Source organism: Crocuta crocuta, unplaced genomic scaffold (genome assembly GCF_008692635.1).
Source record: "Crocuta crocuta isolate KB4526 unplaced genomic scaffold, BGI_CrCroc_1.0 scaffold53, whole genome shotgun sequence".
In the NCBI taxonomy this organism is placed as follows: domain Eukaryota; kingdom Metazoa; phylum Chordata; class Mammalia; order Carnivora; family Hyaenidae; genus Crocuta; species Crocuta crocuta.
This window is the reverse complement of record NW_027529432.1, coordinates 2,694,011-2,716,809: the sequence shown is the minus strand read 5'-3', so window position 1 is coordinate 2,716,809 and position 22,799 is coordinate 2,694,011. Positions and strand designations below refer to the sequence as shown.

At 48.5% G+C, this 22,799-nt stretch overlaps 2 protein-coding genes across 5 annotated transcripts; one reads left to right on the top strand and one right to left on the bottom strand.

Annotated features, from left to right (window-relative positions):
• The first annotated feature begins 12,583 nt into the window (after positions 1-12,583).
• Positions 12,584-13,842, top strand: RNASEH2C (ribonuclease H2 subunit C). The gene is made up of 4 exons (XM_077759797.1): positions 12,584-12,813; positions 13,002-13,195; positions 13,275-13,394; positions 13,710-13,842. Exons 1-4 carry the CDS (start codon positions 12,642-12,644, stop codon positions 13,734-13,736), a joined length of 513 nt encoding a protein of 170 aa, XP_077615923.1. The 5' UTR covers positions 12,584-12,641; the 3' UTR covers positions 13,737-13,842.
• A 93-nt stretch (positions 13,843-13,935) lies between these two features.
• Positions 13,936-20,914, bottom strand: KAT5 (lysine acetyltransferase 5). Of its 4 annotated transcripts, XM_077759794.1 has the most exons (13): positions 20,772-20,914; positions 20,606-20,672; positions 20,218-20,286; positions 19,990-20,126; positions 19,538-19,693; positions 19,374-19,448; positions 19,200-19,274; positions 18,606-18,854; positions 18,474-18,563; positions 17,018-17,158; positions 16,847-16,940; positions 14,741-14,900; positions 13,936-14,617 (listed from the first exon to the last, which is right to left on the bottom strand). In XM_077759794.1, the coding sequence occupies exons 1-13, from the start codon at positions 20,781-20,783 to the stop codon at positions 14,335-14,337; spliced, it is 1,608 nt and encodes a 535-aa protein (XP_077615920.1). In that variant the 5' UTR covers positions 20,784-20,914; the 3' UTR covers positions 13,936-14,334. The 4 variants fall into 4 exon arrangements, with proteins under 4 accessions (XP_077615920.1, XP_077615922.1, XP_077615919.1 ...); XM_077759796.1 differs by lacking the exon at positions 19,538-19,693 and having other exon boundaries at positions 20,772-20,908; XM_077759793.1 differs by having other exon boundaries at positions 20,606-20,798.
• Between the last annotated feature and the right edge of the window lie 1,885 nt (positions 20,915-22,799).

Here is a 22,799-nt window from a genome sequence, read left to right as displayed (position 1 = left end):
AAATAAAAAAATATATCCTTAAAAAAGGGCGGTGCTATGCTGATGGAGAAGGGCACAATAGCACTTCTGTGATATTTTTGCCAAAACACATACCTTCAGTCCACTTGGGAGAAAACATCAGACAAATCCAAACAGAGCTATTATTATTATTATTATTTTCTACAAAATAACTGGCCAGTGCTCTTCATAAGTGGTCATGGTCATAAAAGAAAAAGAATAACTAAGGATATCAGATATGTGATCCTGGACCAGATCTTGGTCAGATCCTGGACCAGAAAATGCACACCGATAGGAAAGCTGACAAAATTTGAATATTGTCTGCAGATTCGTTTATGGTATTGGCCCGGTGCTAATTTCCCGGTTTTGATCATTGCACTCTGGCTACCTAGGATGTTAACACTAGGAGAAGCCAGGCGAAGGGTATTTGGGAACTCTCTCAAGTATTCTGTAAGTTTAAAACTAGTTCAAATAGGGGCGCCTGGGTGGCTCAGTCGGTTAAGTGTCCGACTTCGGCTCAGGTCATGACCTCACCGTTCGTGGGTTCAAGTCCCGTGTCAGGCTCTATGCTGACAGCTCAGAGCCTGGAGCCTGCTTCAGATTCTTTATCTCTCTCTCCCTGTTACCCTCCCCTGCTCATGCTGTCTCTAGCTCTCTCTCTCAAAAATAAATAAATTTTTAAAAATTAAAAAAAAACCTAGTTCAAATAAAAGTGTTTTATAAATTATCAAAATGGTTGTAAAGTGGCATATGAGAGACACAACACATACCGTATATCATAAAGACATCATTTTANATTGTGAGACAATCGTTGTATATGGGAGAAGCCACTCCTACTTTTATCCCTTGGTTCTCATAGTGAGAATTTGTATTCTCATCAAGAGTGAAAAAATACCACAGATAGGTCCCGGATTCAGAGCACTGTTCGGTGTTTTCTTCGATTCCATATTTGACATCCATTAATTACAGGGCTGAACTAAGAGCCAAAGTTGTTTATGTCTCCCCTCCAATCGAGCCCATACCCTGAACNGCTGTTTGCCTTTCCCTGTCTTGATTTTCCCACAGAAGCCCCGAAAAAGGCAATGGTCTATGGCTTCCCTTCGCTCCTCTCTGCCTCCTGCCCAACTCCGGTGCTTCTGCACGTGGCACTGGGCGGCGTGCCCTCCCTCTTGTGCCCAGGGGAACTGTAAGTAACATTGAACTTTTCTTTCAATGGCATTGGCCTCTCTATGACATCCCTCAGTCGCCACTATAAATTACAATTCATAGGTACCATTAGGATACGGACATACCATCGGACAGCTGCCTGAAACTCACAAGCTACAGTTTGCCAGTGGACATGGTACGGTTTTCAGTGAGTTCTCCACTCTTCTATCAAGCCTGCTCTTCCAAGGTTACAGTAAGGCCTGTGATGCCCACGGTCCTGATTCCATTGCCTCGTTGTTGTTTTTTTTTTTTTTTTTAATTTTTAAATATTTATTTTTGAGAAAGAGACAGAGAGAACAAGCAGGGGAGGAGCAGACAGAGAGGGAGACACGGAATCGGAAGCAGGTTCCAGGCTCGGAGCTGTCAGCACGGAGCCCAACACGGGGCTCAAACTCACGGACGGTGAGATCGACCTGAGCTGAAGTCAGACGCTCAACTGACCAAGCCACGCAGGCGCCCCATCACCACCTCGCTTCTTTCGCCACCAAAAGCGTTTCTGTGCTTGGAAGCGGTGCTGTGAGGGCTGCTCACTGGTTGAAGCACTACAGTCGGGAAAAGCAAAGCCTTCTCCAGAATAAACAAATTCGGGCGAGGAGTTTCTGTCACCTTAATGGAAGCAATCCAATGTGACCAAACTGAACCGGAGTGTCCGGCTGGCCTCCTGGACTACATTCCGCTGTCAGGAGCTCAGTGCTGTGACCGCGAGGCATTTATCTGTGGCAGTGGTTGGATGAGCTTTGCTGGAGAGAAACTCATATTGTTGAGCATCCTACTCTCCACCTCTGGCCCATATCGACTTTTTCACAACCCTGTTGGGCAAGGACGGGTACGACTGGGAAATGAACATGTCACCTTCTGTACCTGTGCAGGGTGCCCTGTGGCGAGCATTCACAGGACGCATAACATTACACTCTGAGCCCATTCCAAGAAGCCTATGTACAAACCTCTTTATTAGATCTCTTTGCCACTAATTTTCTTTTTTAAATGTAGTGAGTTATTATTGGCATATTATATTAGTTTCAGGTGTACAACATAGAGATTTGAACCAGTAATTTTTCTTTCTTTCTTTCTTTCTTTCTTTCTTTCTTTCTTTCTTTCTTTCTTTCTTTTCTTTCTTTTCTTTCTTTCTTTGTTCTTTTTTGCTTGCTTGCTTTCTCTTTTCTTCCTTCCTTTCTTTCTTTCTTTCTCTTTCTTTTTCTTTCTTTCTTTCTTTGTTCTTTTTTGCTTGCTTGCTTTCTCTTTTCTTTCTTTCTTTCTTGCTTGCCTGCTTGCTTGCTTTTAGAGAGAGCGCAAGCCGAGGAGGGGCAGAGAGAGAGGGAGACAGAGGATCCAAAGCGGGCTCTGTGCTGGCAGCAGTGTGGGGCTCAAACTCAGAAAACCGCAAGATCATGACCAGAGCCAAAGTCAGACGCTCAACTGACTGAGCTACACAGGTGCCCCGTGAGCCACTAATTTCCCAAGCACCTTCCCTCCATGTCCCAGAGCACCTGCCTGATCTTTAGCTGCCACCATGAATCACTACAGACCAGTAGACCGGTGTTCCCAGCCGAGGGTGGTCTCATTCTCTAAAAGACATCTAGCAACAGGTGGAGACATTTTGGGGGACTTGGGGAGGGGGGTTGCTACGGTATCTAGTGTGTAGAGGCCAAGGAAGCTGCTAAATGTCCTACAGCGCACAGCACAGCCCCCACAACAAGAGTTACCTGGCCCCCAAATGTCAGTAACGTCAGGGTGGAGAAGTCTTCACGTAGAGCCACACTCCTGGCCGACCAGAGTCCACTTCCCCCTCTGGCCTCCTCCCAACGGGCTGGAACAACACACCATTCTACGTCCAGTTAGTACCAGCTTACGACGCACAACTGTCTGTAAGCCAAGCTTGAACTTTTTATTCCTCAGTTAGTTGGTCACAGAGAACTACCCGTGAGGTCAAATACATAGTAAGCAGGAGACTTGACAGCAAAGCCGAAGGGGACCCTGAGGACCATGAACATTTAACTTCAAGAAATTACACGGGTAAGTCAAATGAATGCCGGCAATGTTGCAAGGTGTCTGCATTGCCCCTGAAATGGTACAGTGTTATTTGAAAGCTGATTTAGATGAATTATAAACATATATTGCAAACTCTAAGCAGCTACTAACAATTTTTAAAGGTTTGTTTTTTTATTTTATTTTTTAATGTTTTATTTATTTCTGAAAGAGAGAGAGAGACAGCATGAGCAGGGGAGGGTCAGAGAGAGAGGGAGACACAGAATCTGAAACAGGCTCCAGGCTCTGAGCTGTCAGCACAGAGCCTGACGCGTGGCTCGAACCCATGAACCGTGAGATCATGACCTGAGCCGAAGTCAGATGCTTAACCGACTGAGCCACCCAGGCGCCCCAAAGGTTTATTTATTTTTGAGAGAGAGAGAGAGAGAGAGAGAGAGAAAGAGAGAATATGCGCACGCATGCGCAATTGGGGGAGGAGCAGAAAGAGAAGGGGACAGAAGATGATCCGAATCTGGCTCCATGGTGACAGCAGTGAGCCAAAAGCGAGGGCTGAGATCATGACCTGTGTAGTCTGACGCTCAACCAAGCCTCCCAGGTGCCCCCAAAATGTTTTTAAGTATAATTGATACATGAAGAGAGGAGAGAAAATGGAGTCATATAAAATGCCAGTTAAAGGCAGAGAAGGCAGAAAAAGAGGGGAAGATCTTTTTGAAAAAGAAACAAAGAAAGTGCAAAAAACAAAACAGCTGAAACATGGTTGAAATTAATCCAACTATATCAATAATCACTTTCATGTTGAGTATACCAATTGAAAGACAGAAATTGTCAGTATGAATTTTAAAAAAATGACCCGGGCGTCTGGGGGGCTCAGTCAGGTGAGCATCTGACTCTTGGTTTTGGCTCAGGTCATGATCTCACGTTTCCTGGGTTTGTGCCCCACTTTGTGCTCTGAAGCTGTCAGCACAGAGCCTGCTTGGGATTCTGTTTCTCTCTCCCTCTCTCTCTTCCCCCTTCCCCGCTTGCGCTATCTCTCAAAATAAATAAACTTAACAATTTTAAAAAAGACCCAAGTCGGGTCGCCTGGGTGGCTTAGTTGGTTGGACGTCCGACTTTCGCTTAGGTCATGATCTCGCAGTTCGTGGGTTCGGGCCCCACGTTGGGCTCTGTGCTGACTGCCAGCTCAGAGCCTGGAGCCTGTTTCATTCTGTGACTCCCTCTCTCTCTGACCCTCCCCTGCTCACGCTGTCTCTCTCTCTCTTCTAGAAATAAATAAAACATTAAAAAAAATAAAAAATAAAAAAAATAAAAAGACCCAACTCTAGGGGCACTTGGGTGGCTCAGTCGGTTGAGCATCTGACTTCGGCTCAGGTCATGATCTCACCACTCGTGGGTTCGAGCCCTGCATCGGGCTCTGTGCTGACAGCTAGCTCAGAGCCTGGAGTCTGCTTCAGACACTGTCTCCCCCCTTCTCTCTGCCCCTCCCCTGCTCATGCTCTGTCTCTCTCTGTTTCTCAATAATAAATAAATGTTAACAAAATTTTTTTTTAATAAATAAAAAGACCCAACTCTATGTTGTCTACAAGAGACCCACTTTAAATATAAATTAATAGAAAAGGATGAAAACAGATAAAGCATGCTGATGCTGGTCCAAAGAAAGCTGGACTAGCTATGTTAATTTCAGACAAAGCAGGCTCCAGAACAAGGAAAATGATCAGGGATAAAGAGGAACATTATAGAATGATAAAGGGATCAATTTTCCAAGAAGACTTAACAATCCTTAATGGGTACGTGATACACCTAACAACAGCATCAAAACATATGAGGCAAACACTTGATAGAACTCAAAGGAGAAATAAACAAATGCCCTGCATGTGGGAGACTTCAATACCCTTTCATTAGGAACTTCCAGATCAAGCAGGCAGAAAATCAGTAATGATGTAGTTGAACTGAACAGTACCACTAATCAATTGGATTTAATTTAGAGTACATCTATAGATTATAGAATATTTATAGACTATAGAATACTGCATCCAACAACAGCAGAATACATATTCTTCTCAAGTGCGCATGGAACATTCACCAAAAAAAGACCACATCTGGAGCCAGGAAACACACCTTAACACATTTTAAAAAGTAGAAATCTGTTCTTGGACCAGTAGAATTAAACTAGAAATCAATAACAGAAAGATAGCTGGAAAAGTCCCAAATCGTTGGAGATTAACCAACTCCCTTCTAAATAACACATTGGTCAAAGAAGTCTCAAGAGAAAATTTTAAAATATCTTGAACTAAATGAAAATAATATATAACTTGTCAAAATCTGTGGGATGTAGTGAAAGTTATACTCTGAGGTTTTTGGCATTGAATGCGTAATAAGAAGAAGGGTATAAAAATCAAAATCTAAACTGCTTCTTTAGGAAACTAGAGAAAGAAGAGTAATATAAGCATAAAGCAAGCAAAGGAAAAGAAAGGAAAATTAGAGGGGCGCCTGGGTGGCTCAGTCGGTTAAGCGTCCGACTCTGGCTCAGGTCATGATCTCACAGTTCATGGGTTCAAGCCTCGCATCAGGCTCTGTGCTGACAACTAGCTCAGAGCCTGGAGCCTGCTTCAGATTCTGTGTCTCCCTCTCTCTCTGACCCTCCCCTGCTCACGCTGTCTCTATCTCTCTCTCAAAAATAAATAAAACATTAAAAAAAAACAAATAAAAATTAGAGCAGAAACCAATGATTGAAAGCAGGAAATAAACAGAGAAAATCAATGAAACCAAAAGTTGATTCTATGAAAAGATCAGTAAAAATTGATAAGCTTCTAGGCAAACGAAGGAAAAAAAGAGAAGAAACACAAAGCACTAATTCCAGAAATAAGAGGGGCCATCATTACTGATCCCATGACCATTAAAAGGGTAATAAAGGGGGCATCTGCGTGACTCAGTCAGTTCAGCGTCTGACTCTTGATTTCGACCTAGGTCGTGATATCACATGAGGTTTGGGAGTTCAAGTACTAAATTAGGCTCAGTACTCTGCCCTAACGGTGGGGAGCCTGCTTGGGATTCTCTGTCTCCCTCTTTCTCTTTCTGTCTCTCCTTTGCTCACTGTTTCTCTCTCTCTCTCTCTCTCAAAATAAGTGTTTAAAAGAAAAAAAAAGAAAAAGAAATAAAAGAATAATAAAGAAATACTACAAACAACTCTAAGTCTACAATCTGATAAATGAAATAGACCAATTGCTTGAATGATACAATGTAGCAAAACTTTTTTAAAAAACTGTATTTATTTTGAGAGAGAGAGAGAGAGTGAGTGCTTGGACAAACCCGGGAAGGAGCAGACAGAGAGAAAGAGAATCCCAAGGAGGTTCTGTGCTGTCAGTGATGGATGTTTTAATTAACTAGATGGGAGGAATTCTTTCACCATGTATACATGTATCAAATCATCATAATGTACAAGTTAGATATCTCATAATTTAGTAATAATACCTCAATAAATCTGAAAAAGATAAAAATCTATTTAAAAATTTTTAGCATTTATTTTTGAGAGAAAGAGAGAGAGCATGAGCAGTGAAGGGGCAGAGAGAGAGAGAGAGAGAGAGAGAGGGAGACACAGAATCTGAAACAGGCTTCAGGCTTTGACCTGTCAGCACAGAGCCTGACATGGGGCTTGAACTCAGGGATGGCCAGACCATGACCTTGGTCAAAGTCAGCTGCTTAGCTGACTGAGCCACCGAGGCATCCCTGTTTTAAAGTAAACAGCAACACAAAATAATTAATAACCTTACAAAAAAAAAAAAAAAAGTACCAGGCCCAGATGGTTCCATTAGTGAATTCTAGTGGTGAAAAGCCACTTAAAAAAAAGGGGGTGAAAATTTTCTACGATCTCTTCCAGAAAATAGAAGTGGAGGTAATACTTTCTAACTCATTCTATGATGTCAACATTACCCCAGTACCAAAACCAGATAAAGACATATCAAGAAAGGAAGCTATAGACCAATATCTCTCATGAACACAGGTGTAAAAATTCTCAACAAACTATCAGGAACTTGAATTCAACATACATGAATTTATGCTAATGATTTAAAAGAATAAACAATATAAAGATAAACTGAAATATTTTATTTTTTAAATGTTTATTTATTTTTGAGAGAGAGACAGACAGAGAGGGAGAGAGAGAGAATCCCAAGCAGGCTCCACACTGTCAGGGCAGAGCCCGACTTGGGACTTGAACTCAGAAACCATGAGATCATGACCTGAGCTGAAATCAAGAGTCGAGTCGGACTCTTAACCGACCAAGTCACCCAGGTGCCCCTAAAATGAAATATTTTAAAAAGTTACTTAGGTCAGGAGAGAACTCAGGTTGGAAGGAACAGAAATAAACACCAGGTTTCTCTAAATATAACTTAATTTATAGATTTGACTTTAGAAACATGTGAATTATCCCATCGTTATAAAGCAAAAGTAATTTTTGAAAAAGCTATCTGGAAAAGTAAAAAACAAAATGAAGGGAATAATGTTAACTTTGTATCCAGTTGATAGCAAAACCATAGAGAGGACTATTGTCAGTGACTTTTTTTTATTTTTTATTTTTTTAAAAGTAGGCGCCACACCCAATGTGGAGCTCAAACTCACAACCCTGAGATTAAGCGTTGCTTGCTCTGNGTGGAGAGTGTTGCTATGAACATTGGGGTACATGTGCTCCTATGCATCAGCATTTCTGTATCCCTTGGTTTTCATTGACTTTTAAAAACAGTAATTGAATTATACATCTCTAGTGGAATATATCTTAAGGACCAAAAAAAAAAAAAACCTACAAAAAGAAATTCTTAAACTGTGTTTTTTAATGTTAGTGTTAGCTGTGGTGTTGTTATTTTTATTCTGAGGCTGTTATTTACATAATGGGGAACCAAGTGGATGATAACTGGGATTTTTCAGTAAAGGAGGAAAAAAGATACAAATATAAGAGCAATGAGGTTAGTAAAGCCCTGTAGTCATAGAAGTAACGATAGGAACTCAGGATGTATTTTCTCTTTAAAAGAGAAATATACATATTTCCTAGCTTCGTCCACTGAAAACATCTAGGACCTGAAAACATCCACTAAAAACATCTACAAACAATCTTATAGCAATAAGCTCATTTAGTTTCAGATTGGATTAGTAAATACAATTTCCCAGTAAGAAAACCAGGGATCCGTACCTAGAAATGGATGATTGAAGCCTGGGGCAGGAACCGTACAGGATGAGCCAGGAGGATCTTGTGGTTCTGGAAACAAACAAAAAACCCTATAAAAGACTAAGGTCACATAAAAAGACTCAGGAGCTGGGAAGCCTGGGCGGCTCAGTAGGTTAAGAGTCCGACTTCAGCTCAGGTCATGATCTTGAAGTTCATGGGTTTAAGCCCTGCATCAGGCTCTGTGCTGACAGCTGAGAGACTGGAGCCTGCTTCTGATTCCCTCTCTCTCTCTCTCTCTATCTCTATCTCGCTTGCTCTCTGCCCCTCCCCCCTCACACTCTCTCTCTTTCAAAAATAAACATTTAAAAAGATAAAAAAATAAAAACTCAGGAGCTAACTTGAAGAGATTTCCACTGGCATAGACGTGACAATGTGAAGATCAATAAGAATAATAACCAGAATTAGCTGAAACATATCAAAATGTTAAAGATCTATTATTTAATAATGATACTTTAAAAAAGTCCAGTCGGAGCATGCCAGGGAAACAACTTATTATTTTATTTTTAATTATATATATATTTTTAATTTATTTTAGAGAGAGTATATGTGAGTGGGGGAGAAGAGCAGAGGGAGACTGAGAGAGAGAGAGAGAGAGAGAGAGAATCTTGAGCAAGCTCCATGCTCAGCTCGGAGCCCAACATGGAGCTCGATCCCACGATCCTGGGATCATGACCTGAGCCAAAATCAAGAGTCAGATGCTCAACCGACTGAGGGCCCCAGGTGTCCCTAAGATTCTATTTTTTAGGTAATCTCTACACCCAGCATGGGGCTTGGACCCACAACCCCGAGATCACGAGTCACATGCTCAGTTACTGAGTCAGCCCGGCTCCCTTCCATTTTATTTTTAACTATGATTTACCTAAAGCAGAGGTTGGCAAATCACACATATAGTCTCTGTCACAATTACCCAACTTCGTCATTATAGCATAGAACAGCCATAAATATGCAAATAAATAAGCATGGCTGTCTTCCAGTAAAACTTGATTTGTTTACAGGCAATGAACAGGATTTGGTCTGCAAGCGTAGTTTTCAGGAAAGCTCCTGATTCTCACACATTAGTTTTTAAACCAGATAGATACTAAATTCTTTTGTTATTTCTAAGAATTTTCATTTTCTTTTCTTGGGTCTCCCAGGATTCGTCCTTCCTCTTCCAAACAATGATAACTTTGCCTCCTCATTGCAGCTTGCAATTTATTTTCTTTTCTAGCACTTTCAGAACAATCTCACATGCTGCTGGTATCCGTGGACACTCTTCTTTTTTCTGAAATTTTCATGGGAATGCTTTGCTATTTCACCAATAATCATGAAACTGCCTTTTGATTTGTTACACATGTGTCATTAACGCTACAGTAACTCGTGTAGTAGATGATGGCTTTAAACTCAGGAGTAGATAATGGCTTTTATTTTTATATTTTCGATTCTGCAACTTTCCCATCGTCTGGATTCTAGTGACTGCACCCTAGTGTCATGGTCATCTATCCTATATTTCCTGCCAATTACTAATAATATCTAGAAGTTTCATCAGATTCTTTGAGGGGCGGAGGTAGGACTGTTTCAAGGGGAGGGTGCATAAAAGCCATGTANCCATGTCTCCTTTTTGTGAGGTTAGCAGCCACAGATGATCACAGCCTCATCCTTTCATTCATTAGAGGTTGCAGAGCCCATATTCTAAGTCTGCCATTCTTCTTTTACTGTCAAGAATACTTCTATAAAAGGGCGCCTGGGTGGCTTAGTCGGTTAAGCGTCCGACTTTCACTTAGGTCGTGATCTCACGGTTCGTGGGTTCGAGCCCCGCGTCGGGCTCTGTGCTGGCTGCCAGCTCAGAGCCTGGAGCCTGTTTCAGTCTGTAACTCCCTCTCTCTCTGACCCTCCCGTGCTCACGCTGTCTCTCTCTCTCTCCTAGAAATAAATAAAACATTAAAAAAAAAAAAGACGGGGCGCCTGGGGGGCTTAGTCGGTTAAGCGTCCGACTTTCACTTAGGTCGTGATCTCACGGTTCGTGGGTTCGAGCCCCGCGTCGGGCTCTGTGCTGGCTGCCAGCTCAGAGCCTGGAGCCTGTTTCAGTCTGTAACTCCCTCTCTCTCTGACCCTCCCGTGCTCACGCTGTCTCTCTCTCTCTCCTAGAAATAAATAAAACATTAAAAAAAAATTAAAAAAAAAAAAAGAATACTTCTATAAAGACCACTCCCCCTCATCAACTATTTGGTTGCTCATTGGTAGAGTGAGTATAAGAGAGGCAAAAAAATTGCTTGATACTTCCATTTTATTTCCATTTTTAAAATAATAAGGGAAATACTTAAATATTTAAATTAAAATTTAAAAATGATAATTTCCATTTTTAAAATAAAAAGTCAGTTGAGTGTCCAACTGCAGCTCAGGTCATGATCTCACGGTTGTGGGTTTAAGCACCGTGTCAGGCTCTGTGCTGACAGTTTGGAGCCTGAAGCCTGCTTTGGATTCTGTCTCCCTCTCTCTCTGCCCCTCCCCCACTCACGCTCTGTCTTTCTCTCTCTCTCTCCCTCAAAAATGAATAACATTTAAAAATTAAAAATAAAATAAAATAAAATAAAATAAAATCTTAGGGGTGCCTGGGTGGCTCAGTCAGTTGAGGGTCCAACTCTTGGTTTCGGTTCAGGTCCTAATCTCTCGATTCGTGGGTTTAAGTCCTGCATTGGGCTCCGTGCTGACAGTGTAGAGCCTTCTTGGGATTCTCTCCCTCGCTCCCTGTCCCTCCCCTGCGTGCACTCTCTCTCTCCATCAAAATAAATAATAATTTAAAAAATATTTTTAAACAACAAAAATAAAATGAAAAATCTACTTAATAACAGAAACAAATAAAAACTATCTAATAATAAAATATGTAATAACTGGGGTGCCTGGGTGGCACAGTTGGTTGAGCATCCAACTCTTGATCTCTGCTCAGGTCATGATCTCACGGTTTGTGAGTTCAAGGCCCACATGGGGCTCTGCATTGATAGCATAGAGTCTGTTTGGGATTCTGTCTCTCCTCTTGGCTTATCTGCTTGTGCTCTCTCTCCAAATAAATAAATAAACCTTAAAAAATATGTAATGTGTATTATATATAAAGAAAACTCCACAATTGCACAGACAGATGTAAAAGGAGACATGAATAAATGGTATTATATATCTTATTCTCAATAGAAAACTAAAGAAAGACTCTCTAATTTACCAATACCCTCCAGCCAAAGACACCAGGAACACATCTATAGTTGAACAACTGGTTTTATGACTCTTGCGCTATTGGGCATCTCAGTAAAAGGGTGTTTAGGAAGGATTAATAGGATTTGGGCTTGTGCTCGGTGATTTGGGGGGAGGGCTTAAGAAACTGAGAGTTTTTCTTTGTATTGGGTGTTGTTAGGAAGTAGGAGTATTTTGAGGATGGGATATGTTAACAAATCTTACCTAGACAAAGGCTAAAACTGTAATTGGTAAAGGTCACTTACATTACCCAAGATGGAAGGATGTTTCATAATTTGTGTGGTTTGGACAATGTTCCTGTATTTGTTGGTGTTCACATGATTATAGAGTGATGTTTTTGTCTTGATCCCTCATGTCACAGAATAACTGTCTAATGTTGATGTTCTGTGAAGTTGTTCACGTTTGACAGAACACAACCGCCAGCACCTCGGTGTCTGGAGGTGTATTTCACTTTCTCAAATCTATAAATTAACTGCAGTTTTAACCTCAATTACCGGTTTCGTATATGCTCGTGTTACGAAATAACTTGACAAAACATATCTAAGTTGGGCATCTGAACAAATACACATTACAGAAGATTTAAGGAACTAAAAAAAAATAAATATTATTGCGAAAACAAAAAAAGATATAAGAAGAAAAGGTGGATAAATCTACAAAAAAAACATGTCACAGTCGGTAAAACTAACCACAAACTCAGATAAAATATTTTCAACACATTTGAAAAAGGGCTGATGCCCCCAGTAAAACAAACAGCTCTTCTTACCAATAACATAAAAAGAATACTTTTCGAAATAGTTTTAATTTTTTTGCAACAATAATGTACCACTGAAAAACATTTTCAAGGAAAAAGGCTGGGACTTGAACACAGAGAGGCAGGGCTTCCGGAGGCGCCTCAAGGAAGAAGGACTACGCCTCCCAGGAGGCTCTGCGCCGATCGTCTCTGACCTCCCGACAGGCTCCGCGTGCTTTACGCGCCAGCTTTGGCCTTAGCCAGCGAGCGGCGGAACCGCGGCGGAGGATGGAGAGCAGCGAAGAGGCGGCCGTCGAGAAATGCCGAATCCACTTGCGCCCGGGCACGCTGCGCGATGCACCTCCCGCCACGTTGCACCTTCTGCCCTGCGAGGTTCTGGTTAACCGGCCCACCCCCGTGCAGTGCTTCTTCACCCCAGCCATCCGCCAGGGGCCCGACGGTGAGCACTCACGGCCGGACTACAGCTCCCGGCAGCCCTCGCGCCCACGCCCCTCTCTCCACAGCGAGGAGCGGCGCAAGGGCTCCTGGGGATCGTGGTCCACCGGAGATGGCGGGAGGGCTCCGGGGGGCTACCCCGCGAGGTCCGAATCAGGCCCTCACCGAGGGTCTGCGCCTGCCTCCTTACAGGACTGGAAGTGTCGTTTCGGGGCCGCAGGCTCCGCGGCGAGGAGGTGGTGGTGCCGCCCAGCCTCGTGGGATACGTGATGGAGGAAAAGGGAGAGGTGTTGGTGGGGAAGGACCCCTCGGTGGGTTCGTCGAATGACGATGAGCCAGAGCAGCAGGAGCTGGTGGAACCCCCAGAGGCGCTGGAGCGGGACTTTGTGAGCGCGATGGGGGTAGGGCTGGAGGGGGTGCGGGCGGGAGTGGTGTCCCCAACGTTTAGCCGAGCTCCTTCCGCAGGACCGCTTTTTTGGAGCCACCGGTAGTTTCAGTCGCTTCACGCTTTGGGGCCTGGAGACCATCCCCGGTCCGGATGCCAGAGTGCGTGGGGCCCTGGCCTGGCCCCGTCTCGCTGCAGCGGTGAGTAGACGGATGAGCCCTCACTCTTACAAGCCCCATCCTTTCCTCTCCGACTCCAAGGTTAGTCCCTGGGTTATCCAGACTCTTGCCACTGAGTGACTTTGGGGCTTCCGGGCTGGGGAGTACGATGGGCCAGACGGAGCCTGGGTCTGCGTGGACAAGGAGACCCATCCGGGGCAGCGTGGCATCCCCATCTCACCTCTGAGCTGCCTAGAAGGGGCTGTCCTTCTGAGTAGTAGGGCCCCTCCCAGGGCAGGGGGACCGCCCAGTCACTCTGTGTCAAAAATCCAATAGTAGAGGGGACTCCTGTTGCAGATTCACGCACAGGTGCCTGAGGACTGAGACCTGGAGCCTGAAACTGAAAGCTGCCGGTCCCTTCACCCCAGTAAACCAGCTCTTCACACTGGAGCCGCTGACTCCATCACCCCAAATAAACAAGCTCTTCACAGCTGCTGTGAGTTTGTGGGCACCTTGGAGCCCCTAAGCTGGCACTTTCTCCCACAACAAACTTTCATGGCTGTGGCCTATAGAAACAATTTATTGCCAACAGGCGGTGAGGGCAAGAGAGGCCAGAATTTTGCAGCCAGAACCCACCCACCCCAACTCCTACTTTACAAAAGAAATTTTTACAGTCACTAGTCCCCTGTACAGAGTGCACCCCTCCCCCCCACGTCACTGTACACAGCTGCCTGGCTCCCTTCGGTCCCTGGTTCACAGCAGGCCCAGGCCCGCAGCCAGCTGACCTTGGAGTTGACCTGAGCCCTGAGCTCGCCTTGGTGCTGGGCTCCAGCGGGCCCAGGCCCTACGAGGCCTGTCCTCTCCTTATGGAGCTGTCCTCAGCCCCACCTCCCCTGGTGTGCCTCTTGGGGGCCCTGGGAAGGGTGGGACGTGCTGTCAGCCCCGCTTCGGTCTTGTTGCCACTGCTGTGGACAGTGTCTGGTCACCACTTTCCCCTCTTGCTCCAGTCCTTGGGAGTGAAGTGCAGACACTTGGAGTCGATCCGAAGGAGACGCTTGAGCATAGCTCGTTCGTGCCCATCAACGATGTCCTCCGACAGNGGGGGGGGATGGGGGCGGTCAGCCCGTGTGGGGCACGCACTCTGCAGCCCTGCACACACTTGTCTCCCCCTGCCCGCCCCTACCTTGTAGTAATTGATGAGGTTGAGGTACTGTAGAGTGGAGATGACATCCTCCTTCTTGATGCTGGTGATTTCACTGATCTCGCTGTGGGAGGGCAATGATCAGGTCCAAAGGGGGCCTTCATCTCTGCCCCCAGCCCCCCAGGAATCCCAGGAGTGAGGACAGGACAGGCCATGCACCCCCAGGGGTAGGTAGGGCCAGGCTCACTTGATGGTGATCTGCGGCCTCTCCCCACTCTCTGACTTCAGCCCCATCAGGATCTCCAGGATGGTCTGGGACCAGTAGCTCCGGTAGGATAGGAGGCCAAGGTCTGAGAGGGGCTTCTCAGGTGTCCCTGTTTTCCCTTCCACTTTGGAGAGTTCATAGCCTACAGCAACAGAGCGGGAAAGGGTGGGTAAGTGATCACAGCTTTGTGCAACCAAGTGTTTCAGAGCACGGGTCATGGAAGTAAACTGGCTGGGTCCCATCTTGGCCCTGTCATGTGGTCGTTCTGTGACCTCGCATATGGGGCTTGGCCGCTGTGCCTCCGTTTCCCCGTAAAGAACTAATGAGCATCACTCTTCCACCTCTGCTAAGTCAACCTTGGAGGATACTTGGGAGCCAGTGAGGGCTTATGGGCAGGGCTGGGGGCAGGGAATGCAGAGAAAATGGCTTATGAAAAGCGCCGCCTGCGTGGTTCGGCTGGTTGAACGTCTGACTTTGCCTTGGGTCATGATCTCGTGGTGTGCCAGTTTGAGCCCCGTATCGAGCACTCTCCTGTCAGCACGGAGCCTCCTTTGGATCCTCCCTCCCTCTCTCTGCCCCTCTCCAGTGTGTGGGAGCTCACTGTTCTCTCTCAAAATCAAACATTAGAAAAAAGAGGGAAGGTAAAGCAGGGACAGAGGTACCAATGCACCAGGTCAGGAGATCATTCTTCAGCAGGTAACTGACCTCTCCAGGGTCTCCTCCCTCTGACTGCTCTGTCCTCCTCCATCTTGCTGACTACTGGGCACTGGCACACAGTTCCCCCCTGAACCCCTCAGGTGCTGCAAAAACCCTCTGTGGCTTCCGGTCTCTGGGCAGAGCCTTCATTTCTCCTGTAGGGCCTGGGGCGTCTCCATTACTTGTAGAAACCCTTCTTCGCCCTCAGTCATCACTGCGTTGGGCCATGGCCTTTCCGCCCTGCTCCTCCTCCCCCCCCCCGTATCTGCCCATCTTCCCCTCTTGTCCAATCTCCCATGACTTCCAGCAGCAGCCTGGGGGGGAGGGGGCCGGAAGGGCTGGTGCTTTAGAGAAAGGCAGCCTAGAAGAGGACAGGGGCGCACCCGGGTGCCTGCTCCGCTCTGCCGGGCCCACCAGTGCATGTGGGGCCCTGACACATCAACTGGAGGCCACACTCCCCTCCTCGGCTGCANCCCCTCCCTTGAACTTCTACCAGCCCTCAGGAACTACCTGGAATGGAAGCTTCTGGTGCACCTGTCTGCGCAGGACTGAGCACATCTTGCTGACCTTGCCCACATCCTGTCTCCACTGAGGTCTGAGCTCCAAGGCTTAGATTCGTTTTCTCTAAGCACCTGCCTGCTCTGCCAGGCTGAGGGCCTCCTAGGGACGTGCCACCATCCTGGAACCACTCTAATAAAATTCCTCACCTGGACCACGACCTGGATTAAGTCAAGCCTCTGTGTCTTCACCAAACAGCTAACGCCCCCTCCCGTCCCCCAGGTCAGAGCTGGTTATCCCAAGGATTCAGTGAGTGGAGAGCTGAACGGAGTGGAGAGAAAATGCTGGGAAGCAGAAAGGGCCCTGCAGTTGGAGGAGTAGGGAAGAGTCCCTTCTGAGCTTCAAAGAGACTGATTTGCCTGAATCCAAGAAGCTGAGACCAAATCCACGTGAGGATTTGCGGAGTTAACATCGTTTCGAGCATCCACTGTCTGCAAGGCTCAGGCAACAACCAGGGAAATGGCAGCTCTGGTTCTCACCTAGGAGCGTGTATGATGGCCCACAACCCGCAGACGAGCCACAGCGGCTCACGTGGCCTCTGCCCGTGGCCCTCGGCAGGAGCATAAGAGTCAGATTTGGGAAAAGCTGGGTGGCGCTCAGAACCGTAGCCGAAGAAGGGTGAGGGGCTGAGACCCTAACAAACGAGCAGGGCAGTCACCCTGAGAATGGAGAGAACGTCGGGAGACTCCCGTCTGCATCTCTGGCCAGCTGCCCCGGTGACGGGGCGGCACGGCAGGGCTGACAGCAGCCAGCCCGGCGTGTCTGGGAGGGAGGCGCACGGGGGGCGCTGGGCCTGCCAGTACCCACCGCCGGCCCCCCCGCACAAGTACTCACTGAACTCAATCAGCAGCTTGCCGTAGCCCCGGCGCTGGTAGGGAGGAAGGGTCAGGATGCAGGCCACGTTGTAGTCTTCCGTGGACTCCTTCTCCTAGAAAGGAGGGGTGGCTGAGTGAGGAGGCGGGCACGGCTCAGGGCAGGGCTGAGGTGATCCAGAGCAGCGCTCACCTTGGAGAAGTAGCCCACGATGTGGAAGCCCTTACAGTCGTACTCCGTCATGACGTAGAACAGGAAGGGGTCTGTGTCGTAGTACAGTGTCTTGTGGTCGAGGAAGCACTTGGCCAAGAGACACAGGTTCTGGGAATAACTCTGCAAAGGAAAAGGCCCGTCAGCACCCTGGGTCCCTGTGTTAAATGCGGTCATTTAGCTGCTGCACCCGAGGCTGACAGGCGATGAGCCTTCCTCCCTGGGGCCTGATCCATTCAACCAGTCGGGCTGTCCCTGCCGCTCAGGCAGAGAGACTCCTCAGTGCCGAGCCTGTGTACCTGCCCTGTGATGGCGGCAGACCCCTGCCTTGCTGGTGGGCTGGGCGGGTTTACCCCTGTCCCCACACCTCCGCCCGAGTCTCGCCTGGGGGGCTTCCACTGTCCTCTGCTCTAGTCAACACAGTCAACAAACTGCAGCGCATCTCCAGGACAGACTCCCATGGCTTATGAGGGCACCTCACCCAGGCGCCAGTCCTGGGAATCTACCTCTCAAAACCACAATCACACCTAATGGAGACTGACTTCCTCCTACGACGGAGATTAGGTGCTCAGAACCCGAAAGGAAACAGCCTTCGGGGTGCTGCCCACCAAAATGATTAATCTTGCTGCTTTACCTCTGCACACATTTTTCTCCCACATACCAGACATGGCTTTTCAACCAACTGCCGGGCGCTGCCACCGTGATGCCTAAATCCACACTTAACCACAAGGAACGGTGGTGAAAACAGCGTCTTTCCCGCAAGCTTCCCCAGCACCCAAGCCAGAGCTCTCCCTCACTGTTCAAGATGCCCTCAGTGCCCTCTATGCCCCGGGAATGACCTCACGGTCCTAACGGTCCCTCCAGATTACTCCTTCCTTCCTCCCCACAGCCACAGAGCAAGGCAGGTTTGAAGATCCAAACCTGCAGTGACCCTATTCGTCCCCCAACTGACCCCACCCTCACCACCTGAGCTCCGTCTCTTCTAACAATCTTGCCTCATCCTCTCTGCTTTTCAGCCCTTGATCTTGAGCCCTCACACCACCTGTCCATCCAGGCCTACCCTTCAGGACCCTGCTGCTTGCGAATCCCTTACCCACCTTATCCTTGCATCAAGGATCAAAGATGGCTTCCTACGTGAAGCTTTGCGGGTCATCTCTGGGTCCTGAAAACCCATGTTTTGTTTCATGACACTTATCCCTGGGATCTCAGTGGATGTTGGCAAATCTCGTTTCCACAGACTGTGAACGCTCAGAGATGCTGTCGAAATACTGGTCCTCTTTATACCTCCCCACACCTGCCCTACAGCGGGAACCCCATAAAACCAGGATGAACTATTCTGACCAGACCGCTCATGTCTTCCTGAGCAGGAGGAAGCTGCTCGTTTAACTTCCCCCCACACCACACGTGCCAGTGACTGCCCCCTGCCCGAGCCACAGACCTTGTTCTTACGTCCATCGATCTCGAAGAAGGAGATGGTGCCCTTGCGGTAAATCTCGTTGCCCGGAGGATGTCGCAGGTCACACTTGGTCTGAGGAANAGTGGGAAGGCAGCCTCCTGGGACCCCTCGTACCAAGTGACGCTGCAGACACTTCAGGCTACGGCCGTACTTGAGGCAGAACTCGCAGAGGTAGAGGACGGGCAACGTGGTCAACTCCTGCGGGTACGGGGAGAAGTACCACGGCTTCAGGCGGTGCCGGCCCAGCTCGATGCACTCAATGTTCTTCATCCGGGTGACGATGTCGTCGTGGCTCCGGTCGGACACCAAGCTGCCAGTCATGCGTGGAGCCGACGGGATCCCATCTGAGCTATCCTGGGAGTCCTGCCCAGGGCCAGCGGGGACACCAGGTTACAGGAGGCGGCGCACAGAACCCTTCCAGAGCTTTCCTTGTTCGAGCCTAACAACAACCCTACGGGGTGGGGCGGTACTGTATCCCCCTTTCCAGGAAAAGAAAAGGAAACTAGAAAGCTTTCACTTGCAGTTGGAAAGAGATCACCCCATGACTGACCTCGACCAGCTCTGCCTGGCTCCTCACCCCACCAGGATCCTGCCCTGCCTACCACGTCTTATTTATTTTCAAACCAATCCCTGAACTCTCCACCTTGCCTATGTCCACCCTGCCCCTCCCCCGCCTTTACACCCAGCTTCCCCCTTCCCCAGACATACCTCGTCAGTGCCCAAGCAGTTTGATTTTCGCTTCCGCCCTGGCTGAGCAGCCACTGCCCTGCGGGCTGATCCATTCTGCGGGTAGAAGTGCAGGAAGAGAAAAGGTGGCTGTGAGATGAGCCTGGAAGGGGCTGCCAGGAGGGGAGGAGAAAACAGGTCTGGGGGGGGACTTACCTGCGGGAAAACTGAGGCTGGGGCTGTCTCGCTGGGCACCGGAGTTGCTGGTGAGACCACCTCCACCTTCCGTTTCTGCAGAGAGAAACCAAGAAAGGTGGGTCAGAAGGTAGGGAAGGCGGGACCTGAGAGGAAAGCAAGGTCCCTGGAATTGCGGAGGGTACCGTTGAGCGGTGGTTGGGCTGCAGGCAGGAGCTGGAGGAGAGCGGCTGGTCAGGCTCGCCACCGGGAATGGCCTCCCGCTCCTTGGGCAGGTTGAAGCGGAGTGTGATCTGGACCGGGATTGGCAAGGTCTTCCCGCTGGCCTGGGCGGAGGCCGGCTGTAGAGATAGGTCCAGGGTCTTCCTCTGGGGTGGGGTTGGTTGTGGGATGGGGAAGGGGAATAGGGGCCCCTCAGCGTGGAGTGATCAAACCCCACCCTCTGCCCTCTCAAGGACACAGGAATAGCTACTGGACTCTGGAAGCTACATCTGCTATTTGGCCCCCCATCCTTTGCAAGCTGAAGCCAGAGTGGAAGGGTGCGGACTCCTGCCCATCCAGGAGCCCCTGAGGCCAAGAGATGAGAAAAGTAGGAGGCAGGAAAAAAAAAAAAAGGTGAAGCACGGGACCTACTCACCACCTCTCTCTCTGGAGAGCCGGGGCGGGACCCAGGAAGTCCGTTCTTGGTGGGGGTCTTGGCCTCTTTCTTGGGAAACTGGATCTTCTTTAGGTCCAGCCGCTCGTGGGTCACCCATTCATCCAGGCGTTTGTTGACTGTAGCAGTGGGGATGGCTCAGGAAGGAGTGCCAGAGGCTGCCTCCCAACCCCACCCTGCAGCCCTGCCTCACCCCAGCCCAGAACTCACAGTCAATATAATGGACGTAGAAAAGCTTGCGGCCACTGATGTCCTTCACGCTCAGGATCTCGGCCAGGGCTGTGGGAACAGCACAGGCAAGAGCCTTAGACGAGTCGGGCGAAAAGGATCCACCCTCCTAAGACCTGATCTCCACCCCCAGGCCGGATCCCCAGCACTTGGAAGCTTTCGCCCAAACCCCTTTTAGTCACCAAGTGCCGCCCCCTCCCCAAGCCCCGCCCTGTACATCTCGGAGCGGCTGAGAGCCACGCCCCTCCTGGGTATCTGAGCCCCGCCCGCCCCAGGATTATAGAGGCCCCACCCCCTCCCGAGGGTTCGGTTGACTCCCTCCCGCCCCTCGCCCTCAGGTTCCTTAGCCCCGCCCCCCGACGTCACTCACGCCACTCATCTTCGTTGTCCTGGTTCCGCCGAAGCACGGGCAGGCGGCAGCCCTCGATTATCTCCCCCTGGGGAGACAGCGCGGCGCCAGGGTCGGCTACTGGGGGGCCTCGGGTTCTACCCACCTCCCCTGGCTCCCTCCGCCCCGCCCCGGGCACCGGACTCACCACCTCCGCCATCTTCCCTCCCTCCACTGCCACTTCCGGCCCCTCTGGGAGACGTCACTTCCGGGACCGAGCGCGCCGTAGGCCCGCGCCTCCTGAAGCCGCTTTAGAAGGAGATTTCTGAGAGACACCGCTATCCAGCTGGAAGCAGGCAGCCGTCCCGTTTGGCTGGCGGGAGAGTGGGGTGTTTTAAATTAAGGCCTCGGTTCTAGGCGAAATCCCCGAAAGGCGCGCAACGATTGGAGGAAAGCTGAGTCCGTCACGTGACGCCCACCGGGTGCGACGCCGATCACGTGGTTACGGCGCGGGTCATGTGGGACGAGGTTTGTGCTTCCAGGACGCCCGGGCTCGAGCGTCTCCTAGTGGCAGCAGGAGGCGTCGCCGGCAGCGACACAGCCCGCTGGGTCTGGGGGTTTGGGAGGCTGGGTAAGTGGGAGGAACTGCGAAGGGACCTCAGTGCCAGGCCCTTTGTGGACTTCCTTAGGGATGGGGATTCAGATCTGTAGGCATGTTGTTTTGTGTGTTCGTTTTCTAATCTTAAATGTAATATATTAATTCTTCATACATTCAACAGATACTTAATGAGCCCCTAGCATGTGTCAGGCACTACTCCAGGAGACTGTAATACACTAGCGAATATATGAAAGAAATCTGACCTCATGGAGTTTAGAGTCTTGAGAATTGGGAGGAAAAAGAGAGGTATAGATAATAAATGTATTTATTTATTTATTTTTTATTTATTGCTAGGAGAGAGAGAGAGAGAGCGTGAGCAGGGGAGGGTCAGAGAGAGAGGGAGTCACAGACTGAAACGGGCTCCAGGCTCCGAGCTGGCAGTCAGCACAGAGCCCGACGCGGGGCTCGAACCCACGAACCGCGAGATCATGACCCAAGCGAAAGTCGGACGCTTAACCGACTAAGCCACCCAGGCGCCCCGATAATAAATGTATTTAAAATTAAATTGTTGGGGCGCCTGGGGGTCGGTTAAACGTCAGACTTTCAAGCCCTGCATCCGGCTCACTGTCGTCAGCACAGAGCCTGCTTCCGAGCCTCTGTCCCTATCTCTCTGCCCCTTCTCCGCTTGCACTCTTTCTCTTTCTCAAACAAAAACAAAAGCATTAAAACAAATTATTTCGTCTATGAAAAAATGGTACTTTTGGGGGGGAAGCCAAAAAAAAGTGCAAGTCAAAGCAGATGGATACCTATGTTGCCGTTTTAAATAGAGGATTCGAGGCAAGCCTGGCTGGAAATGTATTACTTGAGCAAAGTTTTAGACGGGTGAAGGGATGGGCCGTGCAGATATCTGGGAGGAAACTGTCCTCCCAAAACAGACCAAAATGAAGAGGATAAAAGTATAATCTCAGGTTATCATGAGCAAATGTCTACAGTGAACATTTTGGTTGATTGTCTTGTAGACCAGGAGGGGAGTTGGGGCGTTGCAGACTGGCCTGCAGGCCACATCCAGCCCTCTGCTGGTTTCCTCCAGCCAATGGGATGGTTTTTATATTTGTTAATACCTGGGGAAATGTCAAAAGCAGGATATTTTGTGACACGTGAAAATGATGAAGTTCAAATTTCAGGGGCGCCTGGGGGGCTCAGTCGGTTGAGCGTCGGACTTCAGCTCAGGTCATGATCTCACGGTTCATGGGTTCGAGTCCCACATCAGGCTCTGTGCTGACAGCTAGCTCAGAGCCTGGAGCCTGTTTCAGATTCTGTGTCTTCCTCTCTCTCTGATCCTCCTCTGCTCTCTCGCTCTCTCTCTCTCTCTCTCTCAGAAATAAATAAAAACATTAAAAAAATTTTTTTAAAGTTCAAATTTCAGCACCCATGAATATAGTCTCATTGGAACACACTCCTCATCTACATTTTATTTATGAGCCCTTTCACATTAAGACTGAATAGTTGTGCCTGAGATATGGTCCACAAAGCCTAAAATGTTTACTCTCTGGTTCCTTACAGAAAACGTTTGCCAAGCTCTGTTTTATAGACTATCGTGCTGTCTGTTCAACACAAAAGTAGACTCTTGAGTGTGTT